At 43.5% G+C, this 25645-nt stretch overlaps 1 protein-coding gene across 1 annotated transcript in view; it reads right to left on the bottom strand.

The window, feature by feature from the left end:
- Tgfbr3 (transforming growth factor beta receptor 3) overlaps positions 1–25645 on the bottom strand; it is a 150378-nt gene that overhangs the window by 23399 nt on the left and 101334 nt on the right. The window contains exons 4-12 of the mRNA XM_051198460.1: positions 21359–21542; positions 16975–17143; positions 15690–15837; positions 10035–10224; positions 7681–8012; positions 7127–7279; positions 5113–5250; positions 4802–4960; positions 990–1286 (exon numbers count right to left, since the gene is read on the bottom strand). Of these exons, the coding sequence (XP_051054417.1) occupies positions 990–1286; positions 4802–4960; positions 5113–5250; positions 7127–7279; positions 7681–8012; positions 10035–10224; positions 15690–15837; positions 16975–17143; positions 21359–21542 (1770 nt within the window). The remainder of the gene's footprint in view (positions 1–989; positions 1287–4801; positions 4961–5112; positions 5251–7126; positions 7280–7680; positions 8013–10034; positions 10225–15689; positions 15838–16974; positions 17144–21358; positions 21543–25645) is intronic.

Below are 25645 nucleotides of genomic sequence, written 5' to 3'. Positions count from 1 at the left end.
CCTGGGGTTGGTAATTTGCTGTGCATTTATTTGTAGACAAAACTCAAATCAACAACTGCTCAGGGAAATGACTCAAGGAATTCAGGCCAGAGGAAATCTCTTTAATAGATTTTTTTTTTTCCTTTTTTTGTCCTTCCCTACTTTTTCTTCCAGTCTCTATATAAGAGAATTCCATAGATATAAATGCTACAGCCTGACTCGGCATTTCTGAGACATCAGTGGATCTGTGATTACAAGAAAAGTAGAATCCAGTTTAGACTGTGTGTTAACAGCTACAGAATTCACACACAGAGGAAATTAGAGGCAATCATATCAGGTCATGGAAATGAAGTGACAGCAGGTTACCTGTCCCACACAAGGCAGACCTAACACAGTGTCATAATTGACCCAACAGAGCCCCTGCAGTGGCTGCTCCAACAAGGTCAAAGGGTTTTGATTTCTGTTATGGTAACAGAACATAGCAGTTTAATATGGGCAATGGCATGAGGCAAATACGATGAACTGATAAGAAACCAGGCAAAAGTAAAATATTTGTTAATTTCCCTTATGAATTCTCCTGAGATAAGGCCATCTTGTAACTCACACAGAGAAGGTCAAAAAAACAATTGCAATCCCAGTCTGAGTGGGACCTGGAAAAATTAATCCTCACTGATCTTGTCCTTTCCATCCCTTGTTCTTCTGCCACGGCATGCTATCTGACCAACAGCCAGGGCCAGGCTTCTCTCTCACTGGAAACCAGTCCTGATTTATCACTCTGAGGGTACAGCTAAGCACATATGGAAAAACAAACTACCTCGCTGTCGGGATTTATCTTCCAAAACCCCAAAGCACTTCATTCCCTGTTCAGACTGTTACTTCAATCAGAAGACTTCAAAAAACTCAAAACTAAAACCTCAGCCTGACATAACTTGGATTACACTTTCATATCTGAGTATCTCTTGACCTAAATGTGCCCAAATCTCAGTCCAGACAGACAATAGCCTGCTCACCTTTGGCAGCTTCTGGGGACCTTTTCTTGTGGTGCACAGTGTCAACTCGCACTGTAGAAAGAGCAGGGAGGTGTTGAACATGGGCTTGAAGACAAAGCTGAAACGTTTCTTGTCCACCTCAGCATGGGGGATGGGGAAGTGCACTCTCCTGGAGCTGTAGAATGTCACAGACTCATCTTTTGGACAGATGTTCTCAATGATGGTGTAATCAGACATCCTGTCCGGGTTTGAATACGGAGAGACAAAGCAGGTCTGGATAGCAAACCCCAGTTCTTGGTCAGCCTTGGTGACAGATACCTGCAAAGGGAACAGACAGACCAAGTCACAAATGGCTAGCATTTTATTTTACTCTATCTGCCCAGATAATATCCCAGGATAGTTCTTTGGGTGAGACATCGCTCTGTTCTCATAATGTATTTGTAATTTTCCAGCTATAACAGTAAACATACACTGGTTAATGGAAGGTGTTTCCTATTTAAATTCAACATGAATGACAGCAAATCATTTAATTCAATTGTACCCTACAAGTTACAAATACAATATAAGATGGGTTAAATCTCTCTGACCCCCTCTATAACTCCTCAGAGATATAAAAAATAAAAGCAAATTATGCACCAAAGTGGATTTTCCAAAATAAGTAAAATACAGGTAAAGCCCTTAATGTCACAATAGCAGACTATTACCAAGACTTTTTCTTTTTTTAATGTTGCCCAATAATAGTTCAGGACAGAGGGGAATGCACATGGCTGAGACAGGCAGGGCAACTTGAAAAAGCAGAGCAGAAAGTCATCTATGCATCCCTCTTTGTCAGTGTACAGGCCTGTGGTACCTTGTACCGGGGACAGTGTGACCTGGTGGCCATCACCAACCTGGCACCAAACTGCCTTGCCAAGAATTCTCCCGTCATTCTTTAATCCCAGGGTGGGAGTTAAAGGGAAAACTAACCTAGAGACATCCCCAACTCTTACAAAACATGTGTGTGCATCGTGTCCAGGTCTTGTTAAGGTTCTTTTGTTTAGACACTGGGAGGAAAGCTTAGCCAAATGTGAACAGCATTCAAACCTTAGCTGTCCTGAACTCTGTTAAAATCCCTGGACCAAGACTGGACTCACTGTTTGACACATGATGTGCTGTGTGAACTGCTCTTCTGACTTTGTTGCCTCTTTCCTTGACTAAATTAAGGCTAAACAATAAACTTAAACACTTTAGAAACAAAGTTAGTTCTTACCCAGAGACCAAGAGCCCCCAAATGCTTAAAAAGACAGAGGTAATAAACTTTGCATCTGGAGCCCACCCAGGGGAAATTCCTGACACTGCAGGAACTCTCAATCCCTAGCATGCCCAAAAGATCCCCCACTGGTAACCAGGAGAGCTTCACAAGGGTGAAGCTAAGTATGATATGTCCCCTTGTTTAAAGTTCCATGTTTACTTTTCACTATCTTTGAGTTATTTCTTACGAACAAGATATTCAACCTTACAGATGGTAAACCATATACATGACACAAATGTCATTTAACATGAACTCAGTCTTCAGTGTAAAATATGTTGAACCTTTTCTTTCAAAGGTATGTGATGGCAGAATATCCGTTTAGACTGTCTCACAGATGCTTTGGAGGAGAAAAAAAAAATCTTAGCAGCTCTTGCTGCAGAATGGATGGAAGTGAATGGTTTTATTATAGGTTTGGGAATGAGACCAGACCAAGGCAACCACATGCTCTGTCGCTGATGTGCACACCCAAGATGATGGCAGTAATTAATGTACAAGACACAGTTAGTAAGAAAAACAGAAGTAAAGGGTTTACGAAAACAACTCCGCTCCCAGCCAGCAAGAACTCCCATTGCTAGTTGTGTTGGTAGATGCTAACTCACTAAGCCAAATGATCTGAAAGGAACAAGTGCCATCATATCACCTACGATCACCCAGGAATGACTATCTTGGACTAAGGCTAGGAACTGTGGTGTAAAGGGTGTGGAAGGTTCCAGAAAAGGCTAAGGAGGGAAGCTGGAGAAGAAACGGTTTTTTCATATTAACCCAATGATTTATGAAGTTTTATTTTACTTAAAAAAAAAAACAAAAACAAAAACAAAAAAAACCTCTTACCAGAGGAAGAGTCTAAACAGAAAGACAAGGCATGATCAGTTGCTATCCTATTTAGCAAAACATTTATAGATCTTTCATATTTGGGTAGTTTCAATCAAGTTTAAAATTGTTTATAACAATTCCACAGGCCCAAATCCTTAACATACTTGATATTTAAAGCATACCTTTTCAATCAAATTTAACTATACAGATATGATATATGAAAAGATATAAAACAGAAAATAAGAGTGAAAATGAAAAAGGTAAGGGAGAGGGAATCTGTCAATAATGTAATTCAAGTAAGCCAGTACTCCAGGAGCAAGGAGAAAAAACTGAAAATATTCAGGGTAGGACACAGAAGGCAGATTACCACTGGATAGCATAAGTCAGCAAAGCCATCCATGAGCAGATATAGGCATATATTTGGAAAAGAGCAAACCTCAGTGTCTTCTCCAACCTATGGCATAGTTGGGAGTCACTGACTAATGATGTTTGTGGACCATGAAGACAGAAAAGGCACAAGAAAAGAGAATGTTTGTTAGGAAGGGCACACACAGGGCAGGGCCTTCCCCCAGAGCCCTGAGTAGGAGGGAGGAACCCATCCCAGACTCCAGTATGACTGAAGAGAACCTGGAGGGCCACCTGGCTGACTCCAACCTGGTGTCAATGTGCACTGTTTGTCTTTGCAAAACAAAGGCGCCCTGCTCTGCAGTAACTGTCACCTACAAAGTTTGCCACTTGTACTCCTTAAGTGTCTCACCCCTCCCTCTGTGAAGTACAATGGCAGTCAGCTGCTGTGCCAGAGCCAGATTGTCACACAATGCCTTTCAGCAACAACAGTAGACACTGTCCCCATGGGGACATTACAGACTACATTCAGAACACACACACATAGCAGACAGACAGTCTGTCTATCTGTCCATCTTCTCCAGAATGGAGTCTGTGAACTTAGATACTGACATTGATATGAAGTTATGTTTTCTTCCCTTTCAAATGGCAATTCGAGAGGCAGTTACAATAGCACCTGGCGATCAATAAATAGCACAGCCTCCTCTGGAGGAAGGCTGGGTACAGACAGCTTGTCTTAATTTTCTCATCTATAAGCTGGATCTTAATAAGTCCACTCTTACAGGACCCCTCTAACGAGTCAGTTCATTCTGATAATATTCATAACTGCATTTGGTACATCGTAAAACTGTTATAAATATTAGCTGTTATTGTTTTATTATTACCACCATTATCTGATATTTTCATTGACATTACAGATGTAGGCTACCCATGATGGTTGCTGTTCTAGATTGTAAGCGGTTTTGGCAAATTTGTGAGGCAGAAACAATTTTCACAAGCACACAGCTTTTTCACTTGAAAGTAAATCTAAGATGAAGTGTGAGGTGATTTGAAAATGTGCACGGCTAACTCTGACACTGAATGACTGAATGACATGTCCCTGAAGTGTTGATGTCAAAACAAGTAGGGTACTTTACTGGTAGAAGAAATGATTTGCTCATTGTTTTCTTTTTGACATTTACAAAAACAAAACAAAAAACCCATTTAGCATAATCCATACAATGCTGATATTTCTCTTTTTTGTCAGAAAGTGGCCTGGAAGAGTTTTTCTGAGCCAAGCCCTTTCTTAGATGGAGGGAGAGACTGTGCAAGGCTCTTCAGCTGATGTTCCCGGAACAGCATAGGGCACTAGGCTGGACACCCAAGGCTAACGCTCCATTCTCACCTCAACATAAACACGTCCGTTCTCTGCCACAGAGAAGACCCCAGGGGAGGGCACCAGAAAGAGGTCTGTGTTGTACAGCTCCATGTTGAAGGTGATATTTCCATCGATCTGGTCCTGGAAGCCACTGGGATTCCTCAGCTGCCGCAAGCTGCAGTTAAACTGGAAAATCACCAAACAGATGAGGCTAACTCAGTCATATGATGAGCTCTGGCCTTTTTGCATGCAATTTTATGTTTTGACAGTTCCCAATGAAAACAAACAAATGAACAACAATGTTATCCACAGAAAACCTAAGGGAACTCATCACATACCACCACAACTCCAGCTTGGCTCAGCGGGGCGATCTCTTCATCTACATCTCCTGGGAATCCATTTTCACCTGACTCCAAGTCCTCTAAGCCATCTGGCCAGCCACTGCTGTCCCCAGGGGATGGAACCTGTATCACAATCTAGAAGGCAGGGGACACACAGCTATTAGCTCTATTGGTAGGGAAAACACCACACCACACACCTCTGTGCCCGTGTAACAAGCACAAACAGAAAATCTGACTATACAAGCAGCAGCAAGAACAAATTCTTCAGGCTCTTCAGAATGTTTATCCTCAAGACAAGAAATATGTGATAAGAAAATACAGAAAAGCTCAAAACAAGCTGAAGATCTGAACTAAATTTTGGATTTCTTTCCTTGCAAAAATTTACAGATTTATTCATAGTACTATGTTGGATTATTATAAGTTACTTCAAGTAGTGGCTACACTATGTTTTGAAGTAGAGTTGGAGGCTGCCAACAGGTTTGCCATACCTTGTGGGTCCTCAGGCACTTTTTAATTTGTATCAGTTTTTACTCCTTTTACAATGTATGAATCACAGTTTGTGTGTGTGTGAGTAATCAGAACGGTTTGGTTTCCCAGTCAGTTTCCTCCTTTTGCCACACAGGGGTCCCAGGGCCTGGCAGCAGGTGCTTTACCACTGAGCTGCCTCACTTTCTCCACTTGGCCCTTTTAAGGGTTGTAGAAGTTTGGTTTAAGTTAGAAGCATGGCACCTATATTTCCATAGACTAGTTTTGTCATTTTTAGCAGTCCTTCCCACTGTCTTTTCTTGTGTGTATGGGTATAGAAGAGAATGTTCTTTACAACAATCTGTCTTAACACTGGCTGAAATTATCGTACTGGGTTGGTTCTGAATAAGATGGAAAGGGTGACCAACAGATAAAACCCTAATTTATCTCTATTTCATATACTTGAATTGTGAACCCAGTGGAAATTAAAAACACATAGGAAGTCTGGAGATTCTTACAAGTTGTCACGACATTCACAGAAGGAGACAGAATGGGAGGAGTAAGAAGCCATTGGGCATGGGGGCATCTGAGCAAGTACCTGGAGAATAATTCATACATTGCTTTTAACAGTCAAGAAAATAAAAGCATTCCAGAAAGAGCTGACTTTTCGGACCAGGATATCCTTTTTTCTCTTGAAGCAACAAACTTTAAACTAAGTAGATCACCATTTCTTCCCAGTGCTAATTTGGAAATCAGTTTAAAATATCCAAGTCAAGTACATCACTATCACATGTCACTCACTATGTCTGGGACAGGGGTTGGGTGTTTTAAAAATAAAACTGCAAAACTGGTATTTTGAATCATTTATGAGGAGATTTCACACTATAGATTCTCTTTTGTCCACCATCTAGTCTCTCCCATCTCTGAAGCGAACAGGTTTCGCCTGAAAAGATTTTGCTCTGGCAGAAATGATATCGAGAAAGTACGGGTGAATTATGCAATGGATTATTTGGGAGAGGGGGTGAGGAGGGGCACTTGTGGAACCTTTTGCCAGTTAGCTCCAAAAATAGTTTCTTAAAATTGGGAACTCTCTTAGAAGTAGAGAGAATTGATAATTTCAAAGGATTCTTTTCTGGTTTTAAGGTCACAAGGGAAGGCATCTCCTCTCGCTTTTGAACAAGCAAGAGATGCATCCGTCCAGAGATGCTCATGGATAACCTTGGGCTTTGGGATTTTAGTCCCAGAAAGACCAGTCTAGTTGAGCCTCCAGTGTGACCACAGCAGGATGGCACAGACACAGGCACAGTCCTAGTGAACCACCATTAGATGGGAGAAGGAAATGTGTGAAAATACCACAGCTCCAGCTGAGAAAACAGGACCTTCAGATTCCAAAGACTCACTGGTGAATCAAAATAGTAAGAGCCCAGGGTCAAAGTCCATCCCAATGTCGTAGAGAACCTACATCTGGCGCTATCCCCATCCCCCTCATCGTCAGAGACATGTTACAACCGACACTAAGCAATATCCACCGATGCCAGTTACTCACCGAGTTATAGTAAACCACACCATCAGGGGCTGACCGCCTGTGTCGAGTGCCACAGCCATTCAGGGGAGACTCCAAAACAAAGTGGGTACCATTCATCTTGGCTTTGCATGAAGGATCCAACAGGGTGAGCTCCATCCCTGAGTAGCTGTTGGTCTGCAATGGAAAACACCAAAGGCAATAGTGGGGGACTTGACAGCTGTTCAAGCGTACACAGTTAACAGTAGTATCTACCTCCCAAGGCAGAGGTAGCTCATAGGCCTGTATCGTACCCCTCCCCCCTCCCACTTTTCCTCACCCACCACCTGTCAACAGCCCAAGGACTGTGCTTATTGGCACTGAAAATTTAATAGCAAAATATTGACATATGAGGATATGAACTCCTCTTCTGAGAACAACAGGAAGTGAACAATGGCTGTCGCCAAGGGGAAGTGGCCTATCCAACTGGGGGGAAAAACTATCAAGTGGGTTCAAAAGTGAAATAGCTACAGGGAAATAACCCTGAGTTGCAGCTAGCTGGGGGAAGTTTCTTTAAGAGACTCCACTGACCCACCGACCTGGAAGGAGTCTTTGTCCACAGCTACAGTCATCTTTTCGCTGTCACACTGGACTGACACAGCCACATCCACACTCCCTTGCGCCTCTTCTGGCTCTCTGTGGTCAGGGAACAGTGGAACACCGGCAGAGGCAGGGTCCTTTGGAAGGGGAATCCTGTCTTCTCCCTCCTTCCAGCCTCTCCGGGGGATATCCGGGAAAGGAAAGGGGAGATCTCCATTTTGGCCTCCCCCTCCCCGGATGGGTGGGTTGTCCGGCCTAGGCAGGTGGCCAGGGCCCAGCAGGATCTGAAGCTCTGGAGGAGCAGTACAGACTTCCTGGTCTCTCATCTCCTCTGTGGAAACAGAAGTCAAAGTGTCAAGAGTGGCTGATGCCAGGCCATATCATCATTAGAGTCAGGGGTTATCACTGAATGGACAGGAACAAAATTAAGAGTGAGTGAGCAAGGTGTAGAATTGACTAAGAAAACACGGAAACCTGAATTCTGATCCTGGTGTTCTAACTAGCTGAATGGCTTCAGACACATGACTTACTTCTCTTGTGACTCAGTTTCCCAGGTTTTAAAGTGTAAGAGTTCAGATTATAACAGTGATCCCCAACTTTGGCTTCACGTTAAAGTCACTTTGGGACTTTGTAAAAGAATGCAAACCTCCAGGTAATGTTTCAGGCTTCTAGAGTGATGGCAATGCTCCTTCAAAATTGAGACTGGTTTGCTAGATGATTTCTAAGTCCCCACAAGCCATGAATCTGTGCTATGTGGGGCAATAACAGGCTATGCAATGGTCCTTAAAATATTAAAATACTTCCTTTTAACCCAGGGGTTTTAAAATCATTTCTCCAAAGATTTCTTGAAACAATATTGCATTGTTTATATTATATTTTACAGTACACAAGCATTAAGCCCAGGTCCCTTAGTGTATTTTGAGTCCTCTGCTCCTGTGACAATGCTGTTTTAGGATTATTTTGCTGCCTTCCTTAATTGATAAAAATTTAGGAGATATCCAGGTACCCTGGTGTTTTTGAGCCTCATCTCTGAGAGAGTAGGGCCGCTTAGAGAAAGTTCCATAAAAGCAATGTTCAGCGTGGCCATATTTTTAATAACTGAAGAAGAAACTAGTGTTTCCCCCAGAATTCTCTGCATCCAGAGTTATATGAGTCCAGCTGATGTATGCTTAAGGCCACACCCACCTCAGGGCAAGATACGCAGAGATGATTAATGGACATGGCCTTTTGAAAAGGATGCTATAGCTATATGGGTCCAAATGAAGCCACAGCTTTGGAGTGTTTTTAACCTGCACACTGATAAAGACCAAACAAAATAAAATGACAATAACCCCTTCCCCCCCAAAAAATATGGTAACCCAGTAGGATAGATGTAATTTTTTTTCTTTACTATTGACTAGGAATCTGAGGCTCAGGATTGGAGGTTAAGCAATGCCTCCCCTAATAATAAAGAAATGGTAAAAGCTGGATGGAAACCTACAGCTGGAAGCTACAGTGTATCAGAACTGCACACATGATACCATGCAGTGAGAGAACTTGGGGTTCAAATCACACCTGCTGTAAGACTCCAGAAACTTCCAAGGGCCTGCTGCAGCCATCCTATCTACTAGCCAAACTAGAGTGGCAATTCTGCCTCCACACCCTGAATAAAACCTCTCCCTATCCACGCCCCCATGGCTATTTTCCTGTAAGCTTCAGCTTTTGCTACAGGCTTCTTCCTGATGGTCTCAGCTCTGAGTGGTCTCTGGTCACTGACATAATCTCAGAGGACAAAGAACAAAAGTGCCTGACATGCAACCCACTCTCCATCACTGAATGTATGTGCTACAGTTGCCTCTAATACCCTCATAAGTTTAAGTTTTACAGTGTAACACAGTCAAATGAATTATCAAAATGGACAGCAGAAAAAACAAACACTCATATGGAAATGAGAGTCTTTCACAGAAACACTTCTGATGGGGGCTGTCCTTTTGTATATGTTTCTCTTATTGGTTGATGAATAAAACACTGTTGGGCCAATGAAGCAGTAAGATAGGCTAGATTACGAGAGGAAAATTCTGGGAAAGGTAGACAAGAGAGCCTGCCAGAACAGTCGTGATGTAGCTGGAAAAGGAACTGCAGGTCCGGCTTTCTCCAGTAAGCCATGTGTAAATACATAGATTAGTAGTTATGGGTAAATAATTAAGACAGAGCTAGCCAATAAGAAGCCCTAGTCATTGGCCAACAGTTTCATAATCAATATAGTATCTGTGTGTTCATTTGGGGCAGTGGGACCAGGCTTTTGAGAAAGAGTGCTTTATAACATGCTTCATCTGAGAGACAGAAGACGGCAGGTGCAAAACATCACACTTACCATTGTTCTCAAGCCGAAGATGAAATCTATTAGCTGCAGGCGCCATTGTGTATGACGTCACTGGACTGTAGCCATTGTCCCATGCCCACTTCATCAGCTCCTCTTGGGTGGAAGGGATGTCATCTCTTACCAATTTGGTCACTGTCATGGATGTTTCACCCTCTTTTCCAAAACCAACACTGTTGCGAGCCTAAAGATAACAGCAAAATTTCACTCATGTGTCTAAAATTAAAAGTGTTACACAGGGTCAAGCCAAGATCAGACAACATTCCAACAGGCAGCACTGATGGAGGTCAGCAAGTTACAAAAATGAAAGATGGGGGAGGACAAGAAGGTGGGAAGGAATATTTTATGGGGACTGAGGAAGGAGCTGGGGATAGGCATGATCAAGATACACTGTATACAGGTATAAAGTTGTCAAAGAACAAATGGTATTCTAAAAAGATACCTTCAATAGGAATTATCTGAAACCAACAGATCCCAGACTGTGTAATGAGGATCTACCCTTTAACTCTTGTCTTCTTTGGATACGACACTGGGATAAAAATTAACACACATAAAGAAACATACCCATCTGCACTGTTTACCCTCTTTATTTCGGCTCCTCGTGCCTTTAAGTACACATTTCAAATGTTCCCTTACCATTTTTACTTAAAATTGTGTATAAAGCATGTAAGTATGCACACCAAGTTACAAACGCCCCAGTGGTTTTGTTTCTTAGGGCCTAGATCTAAGGAAAAGATGATATGATCTCAAGACTCTCCCAGTGCTGTAAAAGCTATTGGCTTCCACATGGTAAAACGCAAGTCTTTACATTTCATTTATAATTTATGATTGGTTTAGGCATCCTGAAATTGTTTTCACTTGCCTATTCTGTTAATATAATCAAGATAATCCCTAAGTATTAGCATTTTGTTTAAGAATAAAGGAGGAAGCCACAGAGTTGCCCTTCTATGCCTCTATAGACCACACATCTACTAAAACTGAAAGGATGTGAAGACTGAAGTGGCTCCTTTATAAAAACACGATACAAAAATCCATGAAAGTCATATTAAAAGTTTAGTTTTATTAAATCTGTTTTAATGCCAAAATGTTAGTATTCCTTCAAGGCAGTGTATGGATAGCTCTGAAAGGCCAGGCAGGACATGGGCAGTAAATGTCTATGTGGCCCTGCTAATTTCTGAGACAGGGATCTTGTCAGCAGCTGAGGAACCTGACCACTGCAGAGGGATCCAGTGGCAAGGCACAGTTTGCACAACCATCCCAATGGGGCAGAGAAATTTCCAGAGCACAGATCATGCCACTGTCACGCTGCATCAAAATCCTTTTAATTTCCATGGCCAGCGATTTTCTCCTGCATATCTGTAGCATTTTTCCCTAAATTCCTCATTTGTTTCCCGTTCTATTTGCCCCAAACATGACGAAATATTAATCCTTTCCCACTGTAAAGCCATAAAAGATTCACAGGCTCTCTGCTCTCTTGGCCTCCTTGGTTGTGGGAGATTGGCTGAGGACACATATACTGCAAAGCTTAATAGCTGTCACCCAAGATTGACTCCTGTTACCCAAAGAGCTTATCTAGGGGAAACCTGCCAGGCTGGTTGGTCATGACTTCGAGAGTGTATACAAAGAAACCCAGATGGAGAGGAGCTGAACTCTGCTACCATTCATATGCTCTGTTGTTACAGATTGGGATTAGTTTAGCTCTTACTCAAATTCAGAATAAAGAGAAGAAAAGAGAGGGAGGAAGGGAAGAAAGGGGACAGAGAGAGAGAAAGGGGGGTAGGAGGGATGAGAAAAGGAAGTAGTGATGGAGAAGCAATGAGAGACAGAAATGGGGCTGGAATAAAGACCCAGGCAGCTCTCAGAGTTTACTGATGGGTCAACAGGAGTTTCGGAGGTGCGACGTCTTCCAGCCATTCAAAGCAGCATGTGTTTTGACTGGCTTGGAACCACAACCTTGGCCTCAACAATACTGCCTGACCTCATCTGCCCTAGAAGTTCATGCTGTCAGACAGCTGAGAAAATACTGTTTCCAGAATCCCATCATCTCAATGGCCACCTGTCCCCCTGTACCAAGTAATGAATGATCTGTTCATGCCTTTCCACATTAAATCTAGAAGCTGTCAGTAAAATTCATATTAATTACAGTTCAGAACTTAATGATTAGACATCACTTACACACCAGTAAAGCAGGAAGACAGGGAACAATGGGAGGCAAGCTGTTTCTCAGTGTTGAGCAAATTCCTCACCTTTGGATCCCTGGACTCTCCAGGCTTTCCCAACCTTAATATAGCCAGGTGGGTACTCAAGGTGGGTCTCCCCAAATACCATCACCGTATTCCTCAGCTCTATTTTATGAACTATTAATTAGGTAGAGCCTAAGTGGCTTTGCCCCATGCCCTAGAAATGCTCATGTAGGGAGAAGGGTTTTAGGGAGGGGTGGGTAGAGAGTACCAAGTGTATATGCACTGAGGTTTTAAGCTAGCAATATATTTTCTAAGAATAAGCTGTGTTTGTTTGTTTTTTAAGATTTACTTACTTATTATTTACTTATTTATTATCATTCCTCCTGCATGTAACCCTGCAGGCCAGAAGAGGGCACCAGATCTCATTACAGAGGGTTGTGAGCTGCCATGTAGGTGCTGGGAATTGAATTCAAGACCTCTGGAAGAGCAGCCAGTATTCCTAACCTCTGAGCCATCTCTCTAGCTCCAATAAGCTGTATTTGTGAGGCTGCATCAAAGAGCACAGAGAAAACCTAGCTTTTAAATTTATTATAATTTTATGTGTGTGTGCGCCCATGTGTGTGCACGTGTGTGTGTGTGTGTGTGTGTGTGTGTGTGTGTGTGTGTGTGTGTGTGTGTAAGAGAGAGAGAGAGGTGGAGCTTAGAGAACCACTTGTAGGTCCTCTCCTTCCACCATAGGAGTCCCAGGGACAGAACCTTGGTCCTCAGACTTGGCAGCAAGTCTTTTACCCATCTCTCACTGACCCATAAGAGGAAACTTCTAGGAAGTTCCCCTCGTCTCTTTTGTTCTGGTGCTCTCCCTGCTGTGGAAATGACAATAACTTGTCCATAGGGGACCCAGGGAACAGGGCAGAGCCACCCTTGGGTGCTGCTCATGTTGGGTAGGCCTGCTGATCGATTCGCTCTCCATTAGACAGGGTACATGAAGCCCAGGCCGGACCGCTAACAAGCTCAGGCACAGCCATGCATGTGTCACAGGTTGTTCTTCCCAGCTCCCTATGAACTTGGGTAGACATCTTCCTGTTTTCACCTTGGTTCAAGGAGTGCATCCAGTTTCCTGTGGACAAACTCTTCCAGCGAGCACTTAAGGAAGGAAGATGAGTTCTTTTTACAATGGGTCTGTGCTAGAACTTATATTTTCTTAGTCTTCCTTTAATACAAAGAGCAAGGTTCTACCATTCTTCTGTCAGCGAAGGAGAACCTGAGACTCGCAGACTGAGTGACACACATAGCTGAAACCCTCCCCGTACCCATGTGCTTTAAGGAGACAGACAACCCTATGTGCCCTAAACAAATACTTGAGGGATGAATGGATGAACTCATCTACACCACACAATAGCTTTCAAGGTGCACACTGTCACCATGTACCTATTCCACAGCTACATAAACAGACCCCACGTTAGTCAGACTCTCGCCCGTGAACTGGGAGATGGACCTTGAATCTAGCCTTGTCTGTTAGAGTCAGGATGCTTTGTTTTCACTTAGCAACCTTGTCTGTATAGGGAAGACAAGAATTAAGTTCCCCATTATTTCTCCCTTTCTAAGCAGCAGGTTAAACCACTGTCTTAGCATGCACCCATTCCTCATAGCACAGTTTGAATTCACATCTGGGGCAGGGAGTTAGAAGTCAAATAGCTTAAAACTGACTGAATAATAAAAAGGACATCATGAAACATTACCTAGTTGTTTAGCAATGTTGTCAAGTATGATCCAAAATTGGTCCAGAACAGGAGTCCAGCCAAAGAGAGGAACAGAAACAGATTTTGCTTGAGATGGTGGCTGATCTCATTTCTAGCCTTTCTGATTCTTCTGAGAGGCAGGGGCCTTCCAAGCAGAGGCTAGGATTTCTGTGGCCCAGGCATGTGTGCTCGCTTGGGGACAGCAGCAGGAGCTGCAGGTCAGCCCTGAGAAGAGCACACAGGAACCCCAGCAGGGAATTAAAAGGACCATGTTTTTTTTTTTTTTTGTTTTGTTTTGTTTTTTTGCCTTTCAGAGCAATGATTCCCCTTCCTGTGTTTGTTATTCTGAAACTAAAAACACTTGGTAGATGTGCCAGGCAGCAAAAGCAGCAAACACTCAGGTCACCCCCGCCCCTTGTGCCATGCCAGGAGAAGGCAATCAAATATCTGTGACCTTGGAAAAATCATGGCTAAGGTTTGCACTCAACACTAGCTTCATGCGTCACTATTACACTTGATGGGTTATTTGCACTGTTTCAAAGTCTAAGGAAAATAGTAATAATTTTTCAAAAAGTCCTAGGAACAAAGAAGGACTATTTTAAAATTGAGATGTGTGTGCTACTGGCTTTGTCTTCTCTGGTGAGTTCATCTGTGCAGCTGGACTTGTGGGGAATTGTTGGCTTTGCTTACTGCTGGATCCCACGGAAAGTGCTGTGTGCAAATGAACGCAGAACCAAAACAACCATGCACACTCATACATGTAATCTGCTCCAATATTCCCTAAATATACCCCAGACAAGATTTTTATTTCACCAAACTTTAACATTTAACTTTCCCAACAAGCTAGCTACCTCTTTATCATGTTATGTTAGCCAGCAAAGCCCCTTACAAAAGCTTTGCAAAACAATGTTTTAGAGATAAACATGTTTACTTTTGAAAAAAAAATCATGTGTGTGTGTAGGATGTGCATATATGTTCATGGAGGCCAGTGATCAGTATTAGGTGTTTTCGTCAATCTATGTCTGCCTAAGTTTTTGAGATAGGGTCTCTCACTGAACCAGGAGCTCACGAATTCAGCTAGGCTATACAGCCAATGAGCTCAAGGGATTCTTCTGTATCTGCCTCCCACACTCTAGCATTGGGATTACAGCTTACTGACTGAGCAATCCTGTGCCCACAGTTAGTTTTCTCTCAGTTTTGGTCCTGAAAGTTAGATGCAAACAAAGATACAAACACCACATATTTATCTCAATGGGAAAGTCTATGACACAGGCTGGGATCAGCTGGGTTTTCCTTCCTCCCTCAGCACCTAATTCCAGAGTTAAAGCTGAAATTCTGGACCATGACATTGACCCTCTGAAGAATAGTCAGACATGAAAACTGTACTTTTGCTCATTGCTTCATATTTACTATGACTAGAAAACACACTAATTCATTTCAAAACTTCCCTAATGAGGTAACTGGAATTTAGAGAGCTTCAAGGACATGTTCAAATTTTAAGTAGAAGAACCAAGACTCAAACCCACATCTGTTGTGCTCCCTCAGGCCATGTTTTAGCTACCACACTGACCTGTCCCATCAGGTGAAACCAAACATAGTTTTCAAAGTAAAAGCTAACAGACAGCTTAGAAAGTTCAAAGAGGCAGAACCCTTGCAAAAATAACACACACAACCACAGTTTAAATTATTGCTGTTTAACAAGACCAAGAAATGTGTAGCCAACTTACAATAACTTTCAGGTTTCCCTTGACGTCAAAGGATTTGACCACCCAGTTGACATCCTTTTTGCAGTTCAAGATCAGGATGAGGTTTTTAACCACCTTAGGATGCTCCCGAGCAGGTCGTATGTCAATGACTATATCCACCTGGAAGGCACTGTGTGTGGAAAACAAAGGCAAAGTTAAGACTAAGATGCCAGAAGGTTTGCCACCGATTCCAAGCCTCATGTTTCCAGTGTCTGGCCAGTTGATTAAAAAGCTGGCGCAGATCCCAGGCAAATGACATGTGCAAAACAGATTGCTATTGCACACATAACAAAATGGGTTTACATAACAAGAGGAACACAGGCCTGATGCTAATTAACCGATCAAGTTTTTCCCTTCTTGAGAAGGGGAGAAAGTCAGTTACTCAATGTAGCACCATTTGAAGGGAAGGGACTTGAACACAAGCAAAGCTTCATTTGGAAGCAGAATTGTTTGTTTTCAAGCTTCTGCAGCTCGCCCTTCATTGTCCTGTAACTTTAAAGGCCCTATATGCTGAAAGCACTTGAAAACCTGACTTGAGTGGCTGATGGCTGGAAGGTAGGAGGCATGATGGTACAAGCACTCTTCATAGTGAATTACAAGGTAAAGGCCTCTTGACTAATTTAAGAGTTGATTAAGGCATCAATAGTGGGTAAACAATCGTATCTGCATTTACTTCCCAAACTTCTGGATATACAGTTAATAAAGAAAATTAGTGGTCAAGGAATTCAGCATGAAAGAAAATGATTTTAACTAAATGATCACACTCTTGGTCCTGAATTTGAAGAAGTCTGTCTTGGCTTCATTTGTGGTGTGGGATAACCAGGGTACTCTGGTTTAAAAAGTTCAGCACACATTCTCCAAGTCCCTCCCATTCCTTTTGAGTTTCCCACAGAGTCCTGTACATGTGACTGGATGGAATCCTACCCAAACTGATCTATAGTCTATTCAATTTTGAAGTGAAAACTCTTATTATACTTTTAGTTTCAAAAAAATCTCTCTATAATAAAAATGGTAAAGTTTGAGTCACTGATCCATATGAAATACAGGTCAGAGTAGAAAGTAATTTTTTTTCTCCTAAAAAAAAAAAAAAACTAATTATTTTCAATAGGAATAATTAAACTTCCAGGGTAGGAAGCTGAGAGACAGAATAAGAACACACATGGCAAATTGTGCCATCTAATGGATCCTTGGTATGTAACATGAATTCCTCCAACACACATGCACACATGCACACTCACACACATTCTGTGTGCACATGCATCCTCACCTGTAAGGGTTCGAGTTGGGGGTGATTAACTCAATAATGTGCACTTCCTTCTCCTGGGGTTGAGTGGACAGGACACAACCTTCAGCAGGTGTGGGTTGACGGTACCCAGCAAGGTAATTGAGTGAGATAAAATTCTTCCCTATGTTGCATGTGGGAGGGAATACTTGATCTGTGAATAAATAAAAACAGGGCACTTGGTCAAACCACTGAGCTTATGGAACCAGACCGGAAGGAAAGAGGTAAACAGTGAGACAGGGAATGCATGGCACAGAAACCATAAGCCCAAAGAATTCAATTACTGCTCAGAAATATCTCCCACTTTGGCTACCAGTGAGCTCCTAGTGGCCAATGTTAGTGGCTTCTTTTATTATCTGCATCCACCCATTCCTTGTCCTTGCTTATTTCCTATGATCCAAGCTATGTCCCACCCCTTTTCACTAGAGTGGTCCTTTAGCACTCTGTCCCAGAGAGTCTTGACTCAGGTTTTATGTAGGACATGGAGATCTTTCCTCTCCAAAGAGGAGAGGAAGCCAAGGTTGAGACTCTCAGGCCTGAACTGGGGAATGTAGCTCAGTCTGTAAAGTGTTTGCCTAGCATGCACAAGACCCTAGGTTCCACCTCCAATGTTGTGTTATCAGGTGAGGTGGCACTCACTCATAATCTCGTCATTTGGGAGGTAGAGGCAGGAAAATGAGGAATTTAAGATCAGCTACAAGCAATTCTGAGGCCAGACAGGACTACAAACCTATCTCACAATCAAAAAGCAAACAAAACAAAACAACCCAAAACATCAAAGATATACAGCCATAAGGAAAAATGAAGTCATGGCTTATTCAGGAACATGTATGCAGCTGGAAGCCCAAATAATCCAGACACAGAATTCTGAGTTCTTTCCTCCAGGTAATCCAGTTCACACCTGTGGTATCCACTTGTTGCTATACCATTGCTCCTCTCCTAGGCTGCAAACTTAGGGCTGTCATCTGTCTAACATGAGGTTCCCACCTAGATAGGCATTTCTCATGAGCACACTCAACATTAAATCCATTTTCAATTCTAGAGGCTTCTCCTTGGATACCTGCAACTTCAATGCAAGTAGCTATTGGTTCCCTGGTCCACACATCATAGTACCCTCTACCCTGAAATTAAAAGTGGGAAGGATGGGGAAGAGAGACAAGACAAATTTTCATTCTTTTTCACACTCTTGCCTTACATAACTAACCCTGACACAGCTCTTTCACATTTTCAAGGTTCTTTTTACAAACACCACTGGGCTGAGGACTACTATCCACCCTGACCTGGAAAAAGACACACCAGTCCCAAGATCCTGAAGGCACTCCCCTGGTGATACATGCTATCTACACAGCACTACCTCCAATGGGATTTCCATCTCATGGTTTTAATGTTTAAACAGAACTCAAGAGAGAAGCTGCTGTCACTGTGACAGCTGGGACCAGTGTCCAGGAAGTTGTAGGTGAAGCCAGATTTTCAGCAGGGGAATTAACCAGACTTGGCACTTCAGTAATGCAGCCTTGTATCTTTTAAATTTTAAGGATGTGATGCTTGAGTTCACATCCACCTGGAAGTCACACCTGAAAACAGATGAGTTTTCACGGTTGCCAGGCTGGGTTGACATTGTCCTCTCCCCAACCTTGTACAATTTCTATTTGCTGGCCTTAGGCTCACACTGAGGCACTGTAGCTCTAACCATTGCAATGTCCCCAGCACCACCTGGGAACAGAGGAGCCCCTCCTTGTGCAACTGCTGCAAGAGAGCTTTGGCTTATGCATCCTGCATTCTTTTCTGAAAACCTCCTCCAAGGAAACAGCCCACAGCTTCACAATTCAAGCTATTGGAGCAGCATCCCCTCCACATCTGCTGAGGGGTTTTCCAGATGTGCTGATGAGGAATGCATACTCCACAGCTGCAGCCCTGTGATGCCTCCCCCAGGTCACAAGATGAAAAATGATATTGGGACTGAAGGGCTGAAATCTGATTGAGAATCTGGAGGTGTGTATGTGGGCCAGAACTTGAGACACCAGGTCCCTCTTGGGACTGGGGCTTGCATTTCTTACACAGGTGTGCCTAGCTCATAGTTGGCATATAATAGACACATAGTACAGGCTTCTGGAATCAACAAATGATGATGTGAAATTTGAGACAAATAGCCTAAGATTCTCTAGGTGGATGAGCTACTAGGAAAGGTTTAACTCTTTTGTAAAGGCTCCAGTCCCAGATGTCACTGTGAACTGAGTGAGCTGACCACGTTGTGTTGAGCTGACCACATTGTGTTGTCTGGAGTCCCCCAGCTTATGTGACTTTCCACAAGCTTTTCATAAAAACACACACCAAGTGCCAAGTAGGAAAACAAGCACAAAAGGGAAGCCTCAGGTAAGCTTGATAGGGAAGGTGCAGGTTAACATGGCTAAGGACTCTGAGAACAGGGTCTTAGAGGTCATATGAAGGCTCCTTTTTCTGCTGTGAAGGCCTACAGCCTGGAGATAAACCCATAGTGCTTGGATAAGAGCCTGCACTCTACACTCAGTCCTTCCTCTCCGTGTGGACAATGAGTACAACCACCTGGGTAAGTTCACAGAAACACGCACTGCTGACCCCATCCTAGTTTCTTATTTAGCTGGCCTAGACTGAGCTAAAAATTGGCATCTCTAACAAGGTTCTCAGTAACATGGATGATTTGAAGGTGGGAGCCACAACTCTAAAAACCACTGGAGTTTGAGCAGGATGAGAACCCTAGCCTAGGGTCCCTGTTTGGGAAGCTAATCAGTGAGGTAATAATAGTAACATCACCTGGGACTATGAGCTTAACAAAGGAGTTTTGCTCAACCCCCTCATGCCCCTCTCCCATTATCCTGTCAGTGACACGGGCCAGTGACTTAAACCCAGCTAACAGCTGGAATCAAGTTTCAGGGGATCCTAGGGAAACTCAGTCAATCAGCTTTTACACCAGGCCTTTCAGTTTCACTTCCCCCTCTCAACGTGGAGCTCAGCTACACCTGGTGCAGGTGACTACTGTGCTCTATGCATTGGCAAGGAAGCGGCCAATAGTCTAAATGTTTTGACGCCAAGTTTTCTTATTCTAACAATGCCGAACTTGTTATCCCTTCACCCTTCATGCTGCCAGAATGTGCTTCAGACAGACAGGACGCTGGCTGATAGCCTTTATTAAGTGATTTTGTTTTTCAGTCTCTTTGTTCCTATGAGGCCCGACTACAGTGAGAATTTAGGAACTCCATTCCCATCTAAAACCCCTTCTCTCGGGCCATCAAGTCACTTTTCAATTATGAGATCACCTTTGCTCTCAGGATATGCTCATTTGGGTAAGACTTAAAGGAGAGCTTCAGGCAGCAGCACACCCAAGAGTGAAGATTCTATAGCTGAGAACTGGCTTTGCCACTTTTTAGTGATGCGACCCATTCGCTTAACCCTCCTGAGTCACAGTAATGCAGAGAATGACAGAAACAATGCCCCTTCTTGGGACTGCCTGCAGTATGTGTGAAAACTCCGGATTCGGTCTTTGCATGTAGCCAACACACCAATGTTGGCACCAACTTTTTACACACCAATATCAGTGCCCACATTTATTGCACCTGTCTCATTTTTCTTTTAAAACATCTCAGATTCAAGCAGGGGGAATCAAGCACTCAACACCCCCCCCAATGATATCTGGGTAGGAGGTGATGGCTGTTGTCAGAGCATGTAGCACTTTACACAGCCAGCTGAGGATAAGGCCCATCCATGACAGTTATTTCCTAGTAACTTGAGGGGCAGAGATGAAGTTCCAAATATCAACTAAAAATGACTTTAAAATACTTTAAAAATAGGCTTTCAAAATTGAGTTGTTGCATATTTATATCTTTCTGCAAGGCAAGGAAATTAAAAGGGGCTATCTCTTATCAAAGCATATGTAGTTCTTTCTTTCTTCCAACAAAGTGTTAGTACACTTTTCCCTCTTTTCGTGCCTAAAACTTAACTGATGTCTCTCAACACTAGAAAGGACAATGGCTTCAAACATTTGCAGAATAATAGGTAAGAAGCTGTCCCCAGGTGCTGAACCTGTCCTGCTAACTCCTTCATTGTATCAGTCACCACCACCTTCCCCACACCCTTAGCCACTCACTTATTCTGAATTCCAGGTGTGACTATGTTCTAAACCCCACACAGCAACCTCCTTTTCTCTCAGCCAAATCCCTACCCCATTTCAACAGAAAGAAGGAGAGGAGGGGTGGTATGGGAAGACCTCCCTTAGGCCTCTGCCAGTCCCAGCACCCTGGAATCCTACTGTCCCTGGCTCTGACCATCTGGATTCAGCAAGGCAAACAACCAATGATTGTAAATCTGTCATTACCAGGGACCGCACAAGACTTACCCTCCCCCACTTTAATGTAGATGTTTCTCGATATCTTGAGTTCGGTGAATGAAGTCACTGCTCCATACTCCTTCCGGGCCCAGTTTAGCAGATGCTCGTTTCTGTGAGGGAAACTCTTCTCTTTTGTTTCTGCTGTCGAGGAGAAGTTTTCTGATGAAAACTGGACCATAGACCCCTCTGGCACCTGAAGCAAACATAGTTAACAACGTGATGGAGTTACCCAGAGCCAAACCAAGATTAGAGGAAGCACTAGCCAGACTTGCCCATCATCCTTAGTTTGTCTCTCCTCTCTGCTATGCAAGCAGATGTGACAGAGGCAGAGAAGCTCTCTAAGCACTAATTCAAGAACCCCAAGCCCACTTCTCCCAGATAACCCCAGGCAGGCTGTCCATTCCAACTCTGAGAGAACCCCGTGATGAGAAATCATCTTTGCAATTTCCCACAAGCCTTCAGTAGAGCTCTACCTCCCATACACTGGTGAACATATGTGGACTGAACTGGACATTTTAGGGCACAATCACTCTTTGCACATAATTTATTCTAGATCAGGCACCATTAGTAACACCCCTAACATTGGGCCTGAGCAAACTTGCTGTAGACACTGTGATAGTATGCACCAGTGTGTGTAGAGGGCTGTGGTAGAGATAACAGAGTAATGAACAAGTGTTATTTCTTGGCATTCCCAAGTGTCATCACTACCCAGATATCTGCTTGATTCCCCAAGTACCTCATTTTATGATATGTCAAGTTTCATTCATTCTTTTTTTTTTTTTTTTTTTTTTTTTTTTTTCAATATTTACTTTGAGCATGAATGTATGTGGGCATGCGCTGAGGTCTGAGGGCAACTTCTGAGGGGTTGTCAGGCTTGGCAGGAAGCCCCTTTCCCCCTGAGCTACCACCTTATGGACCCCTGTTGAGTTCTTAAAGATTTAAGGAAGCCTTTCTGGTCTGTACTGGCTTAGGAAACACAGAACTAATCACTAATAAACTAGGTGAAAATCATGTCACAAGAATGGCAGTTAACTGCCCATCAACTATGTGTTAAGTACCACAACATGCCTTCTGGTACAGTAATGATAACTTCTAAGGGTCCTCATGCTGGTTATAAGCAAAGCTAGTGTGGAAAGTTTAGCTTTGGCCTTGTTTTGATGTTGTCTGTTCATGTCAAGGCTTGACATCCATCTTCTTGCCTCATACTAACCATGCCACCTCTGGGTATCTCTGTTGTGTGCAGCCATGCATCAATACTACCTCATCTGGGGCTTTCCAGCCCTGCAGTAAAAGCTTTTAGCTGCTGAAAAACACTTGTCTATTTTTGTTCAAATTTTCCCAAAGAACAAAACCCACAGCAGTGCAGTGAGGGCTCCTGCTGGTCTGTCCATCCCTCTGTCCATCTTCCCCGCCACATCAACCCAGCCTCACTGCAGTCTTCTCTCCAGGCAGCCCCAAGGTTCATAAACTCAGGGCTGAGGAATTTGGAAGCCCTTGCTGCCACTCCTCAGGCACATTCCAATAAGAAGAGGGAGAAGTTGCCAGGGGTAGGGAGGTGCCCCTGACTGCAGGTCAATGGAAATTTTCTGCTTTTGCAAGCAGTTACTCAGCACCCTCCCCTCAACCACCAGCTCTACAGGCCTTACAAAGGCCCTCCACCACGGTGGAGGTACAGAAGATACTGTTCACGGGAGATCCCCAGGATCCTCGGGACCAGTGGTGATTATGATTCCCACAGCAGAGAAGGGAACTGGAGAGAAATGGACAGTCTCTCTCAGCACTAGGGCAAGACCTTCATGTGAGCCTTGGACTTCCAGTCACAGTGGGCTTCTGTCCTAACCCTGGAAAGAGCCTCACAGTCTGTCATGACAGGTTTATAGTCTTTCTTTCAAAATGGCATTTTTGTGTGTGTGTGTGTGTGTGTGTGTGTGTGTGTGTGTGTGTGTGTGTGTGTGTGAGAGAGATGTGGGGGGGTATGTGTGCCTGTGTATGTGATGTGTGTGTGTGTAGGCATGTGGCATTATATACATCTGGATGTCAGAGGACAACTTGTGGATTCCAGCAGCCAGAGCCCCTGATAAGCCATCTCTCTAGTCCTGTTCTCTTTCTAAGATTCTGTTTGCTGGTCTGAGTCAGCCTACCAGGTGAGAGAATTAATTATTCATTCTTTGGTAACATTCAAATATTTGAAGATGTCAGTGGACTTTTAGCACTCTGCAGGATAATATTCTCAGCTTCCTCATCTCCTGACACCACAGTTGTCAAACTGTTACTAGCACAGACTCTGAACACAGTACTGGGGCAAGACTCAGTTCCTGGCAACCAGCCCCCAACCTGAGGCCATCTAGGAGCCCCACTTACCAGTCAACACATTAACACAAGCAAGATATCCCTTTGGGGACACCAAGGGTTTTAGGAAATGTGTGCCAGTCACAGCAGAGACTAAACATATATTTTTTGGTGTACCACAATAAGTGAATGTGAAATTGTTGCTTTAAGCACAAGGATTTTATATTTGGATTAAATAACAAACTTCCTAAGGCTATTTATTCCACTGCCCATCCCCCACCTTGGTTCAGGGTCTTTTGCTCACAAAAACAGAAAAAGAAAACACAGTAGTCAGTCCCATTCCTTCACCCATACTGTCACCTGGAAAATCTCCCTAAAGTGAAAATATGTGATAAGAAGGACTAGAATTTGCTTCCCCTCCAATTCACACCACTTTCCCACATGGCAAGACTCACCATGTAGAACCAAAGGCAGCCGCAGACACTCTTGGTCTTCTATCCCTCTTCCCTGCCAGGACCACTGTGCTACGCCTCCCATGTCCTCTCCTCTGTGGCCTCCCAGGCCCCTGATCTCCTCAGGACCTACTTAGCTGCCTACCTGTCATCAACATGCCTCCTGCCAGCCCCCTCTCACACATAACACACCCACCACCTTCCCTTGACAAAAAACACCTGAGGGCCAAGGAAGCATGTCTGCCCATCCTGAATCTCTTTACAGGCACAGTGCACAGCACAGGTGGGGGTTAAAAATCTCATGTTGATGAGAGATGCTACCTACAAGGAAAGATCTCTTCCTCACTCTAGTTGCCAGAGCTCCTCGCTTCCCCCACCTCCCCAGAAAGTGACTCTGAGCCAGGCTTTAGAGCTAATGATTTGATTTCTCACCTAATAACTCCAGCTAAAAGCCAATTATTAAAGCATACTTAGCAGTTCTGTCTCCACCCACAGTACACTGAACTTTCCTCCTGCTTTCTAATTAACTGCTTACTCCTCCACATGACAGATGTCTTCCTGTGGGAATCCGAAGAACACTGAGCTCCAAGGACCTTGACTCTTAGCAAGGTTCCGTTGAAGGGACAATCACCAAGTAGTTTTACGGTCTAACAAATCCCAGGAAGCCAACGTGCACCTGAGTCCCTTCTTCCGTGCTTGAACTGCACACAGCATTGGTATTTTAAATTCCGCTTATGCTACCAGACTTTTTTTTTTTTTTTTTAAGAGCAGAGCATTACTCTATCTGCCAAGGCTGGGAGTTTTATTACAAGAACTTACAACGAAGCTACAAGAGCCAAGTTTATTATTTTTTCTGGACCACATTCAATAACCTCATCCAAAAGCACATGGAGGAAAAAGGAGGCATCTAGCCCTTTTGTTTCTACACCTGTGTTTGAGCATTAACTCTTCAAGTCCTAAGTGGACTCCCACATGCCTTGAAGTTGAGCTCACAGGCCAGAGCAAAGGCCAAGCCCTTGGGAGACTCTACACATCTTCCTGGAAGTGAGCCTCTTCATGTTAGCACTGATCCCAACAGGTCAGCTGACTCAGAGGTCCAGTGCTTGCAGCAGTTTCTCTTGAGTGGCTCCAAGTCAATGCAGTCTTCAGTGGGGGGAGAGGAAAAGGGGAGCTTTGCCTTGGCTGCCCAATGCCTCTCTTCTATTTCCACCCACATCCCCAACCCAAAACAAATACTCCCAGGTGCATACCACAGATGCAATCCAGGTCACAGTAGGCCATGGGTGACCCTCAGGGTGCCTTCCACCTCATATCCGCCACTCTGGCTGCTCTGGGTCCCCATCTTTTACTGCACAATATTTCTACTGTATCCACTACTTTCTAAGATGCCACAGGACATAGTCCCTTTTTTATGCATATTTCCCATCTCTTTCTTTGGAGCTTGGAAATATGGTCATGTTATACAGGGATATCTCTCAAGCACTTGGGATAGGTGATGTCTACAAATAAGACAACAAGCATCTAATAGAAGGCATCTTGAAATTCATTTGGTTGG

This window comes from Phodopus roborovskii, unplaced genomic scaffold (assembly GCF_943737965.1).
Source record: "Phodopus roborovskii unplaced genomic scaffold, PHOROB, whole genome shotgun sequence".
NCBI classification, from domain to species: Eukaryota; Metazoa; Chordata; class Mammalia; order Rodentia; family Cricetidae; genus Phodopus; species Phodopus roborovskii.
The sequence above is the reverse complement of the archived record's forward strand: the minus strand, read 5'-3'. Positions and strand labels throughout refer to the sequence as shown.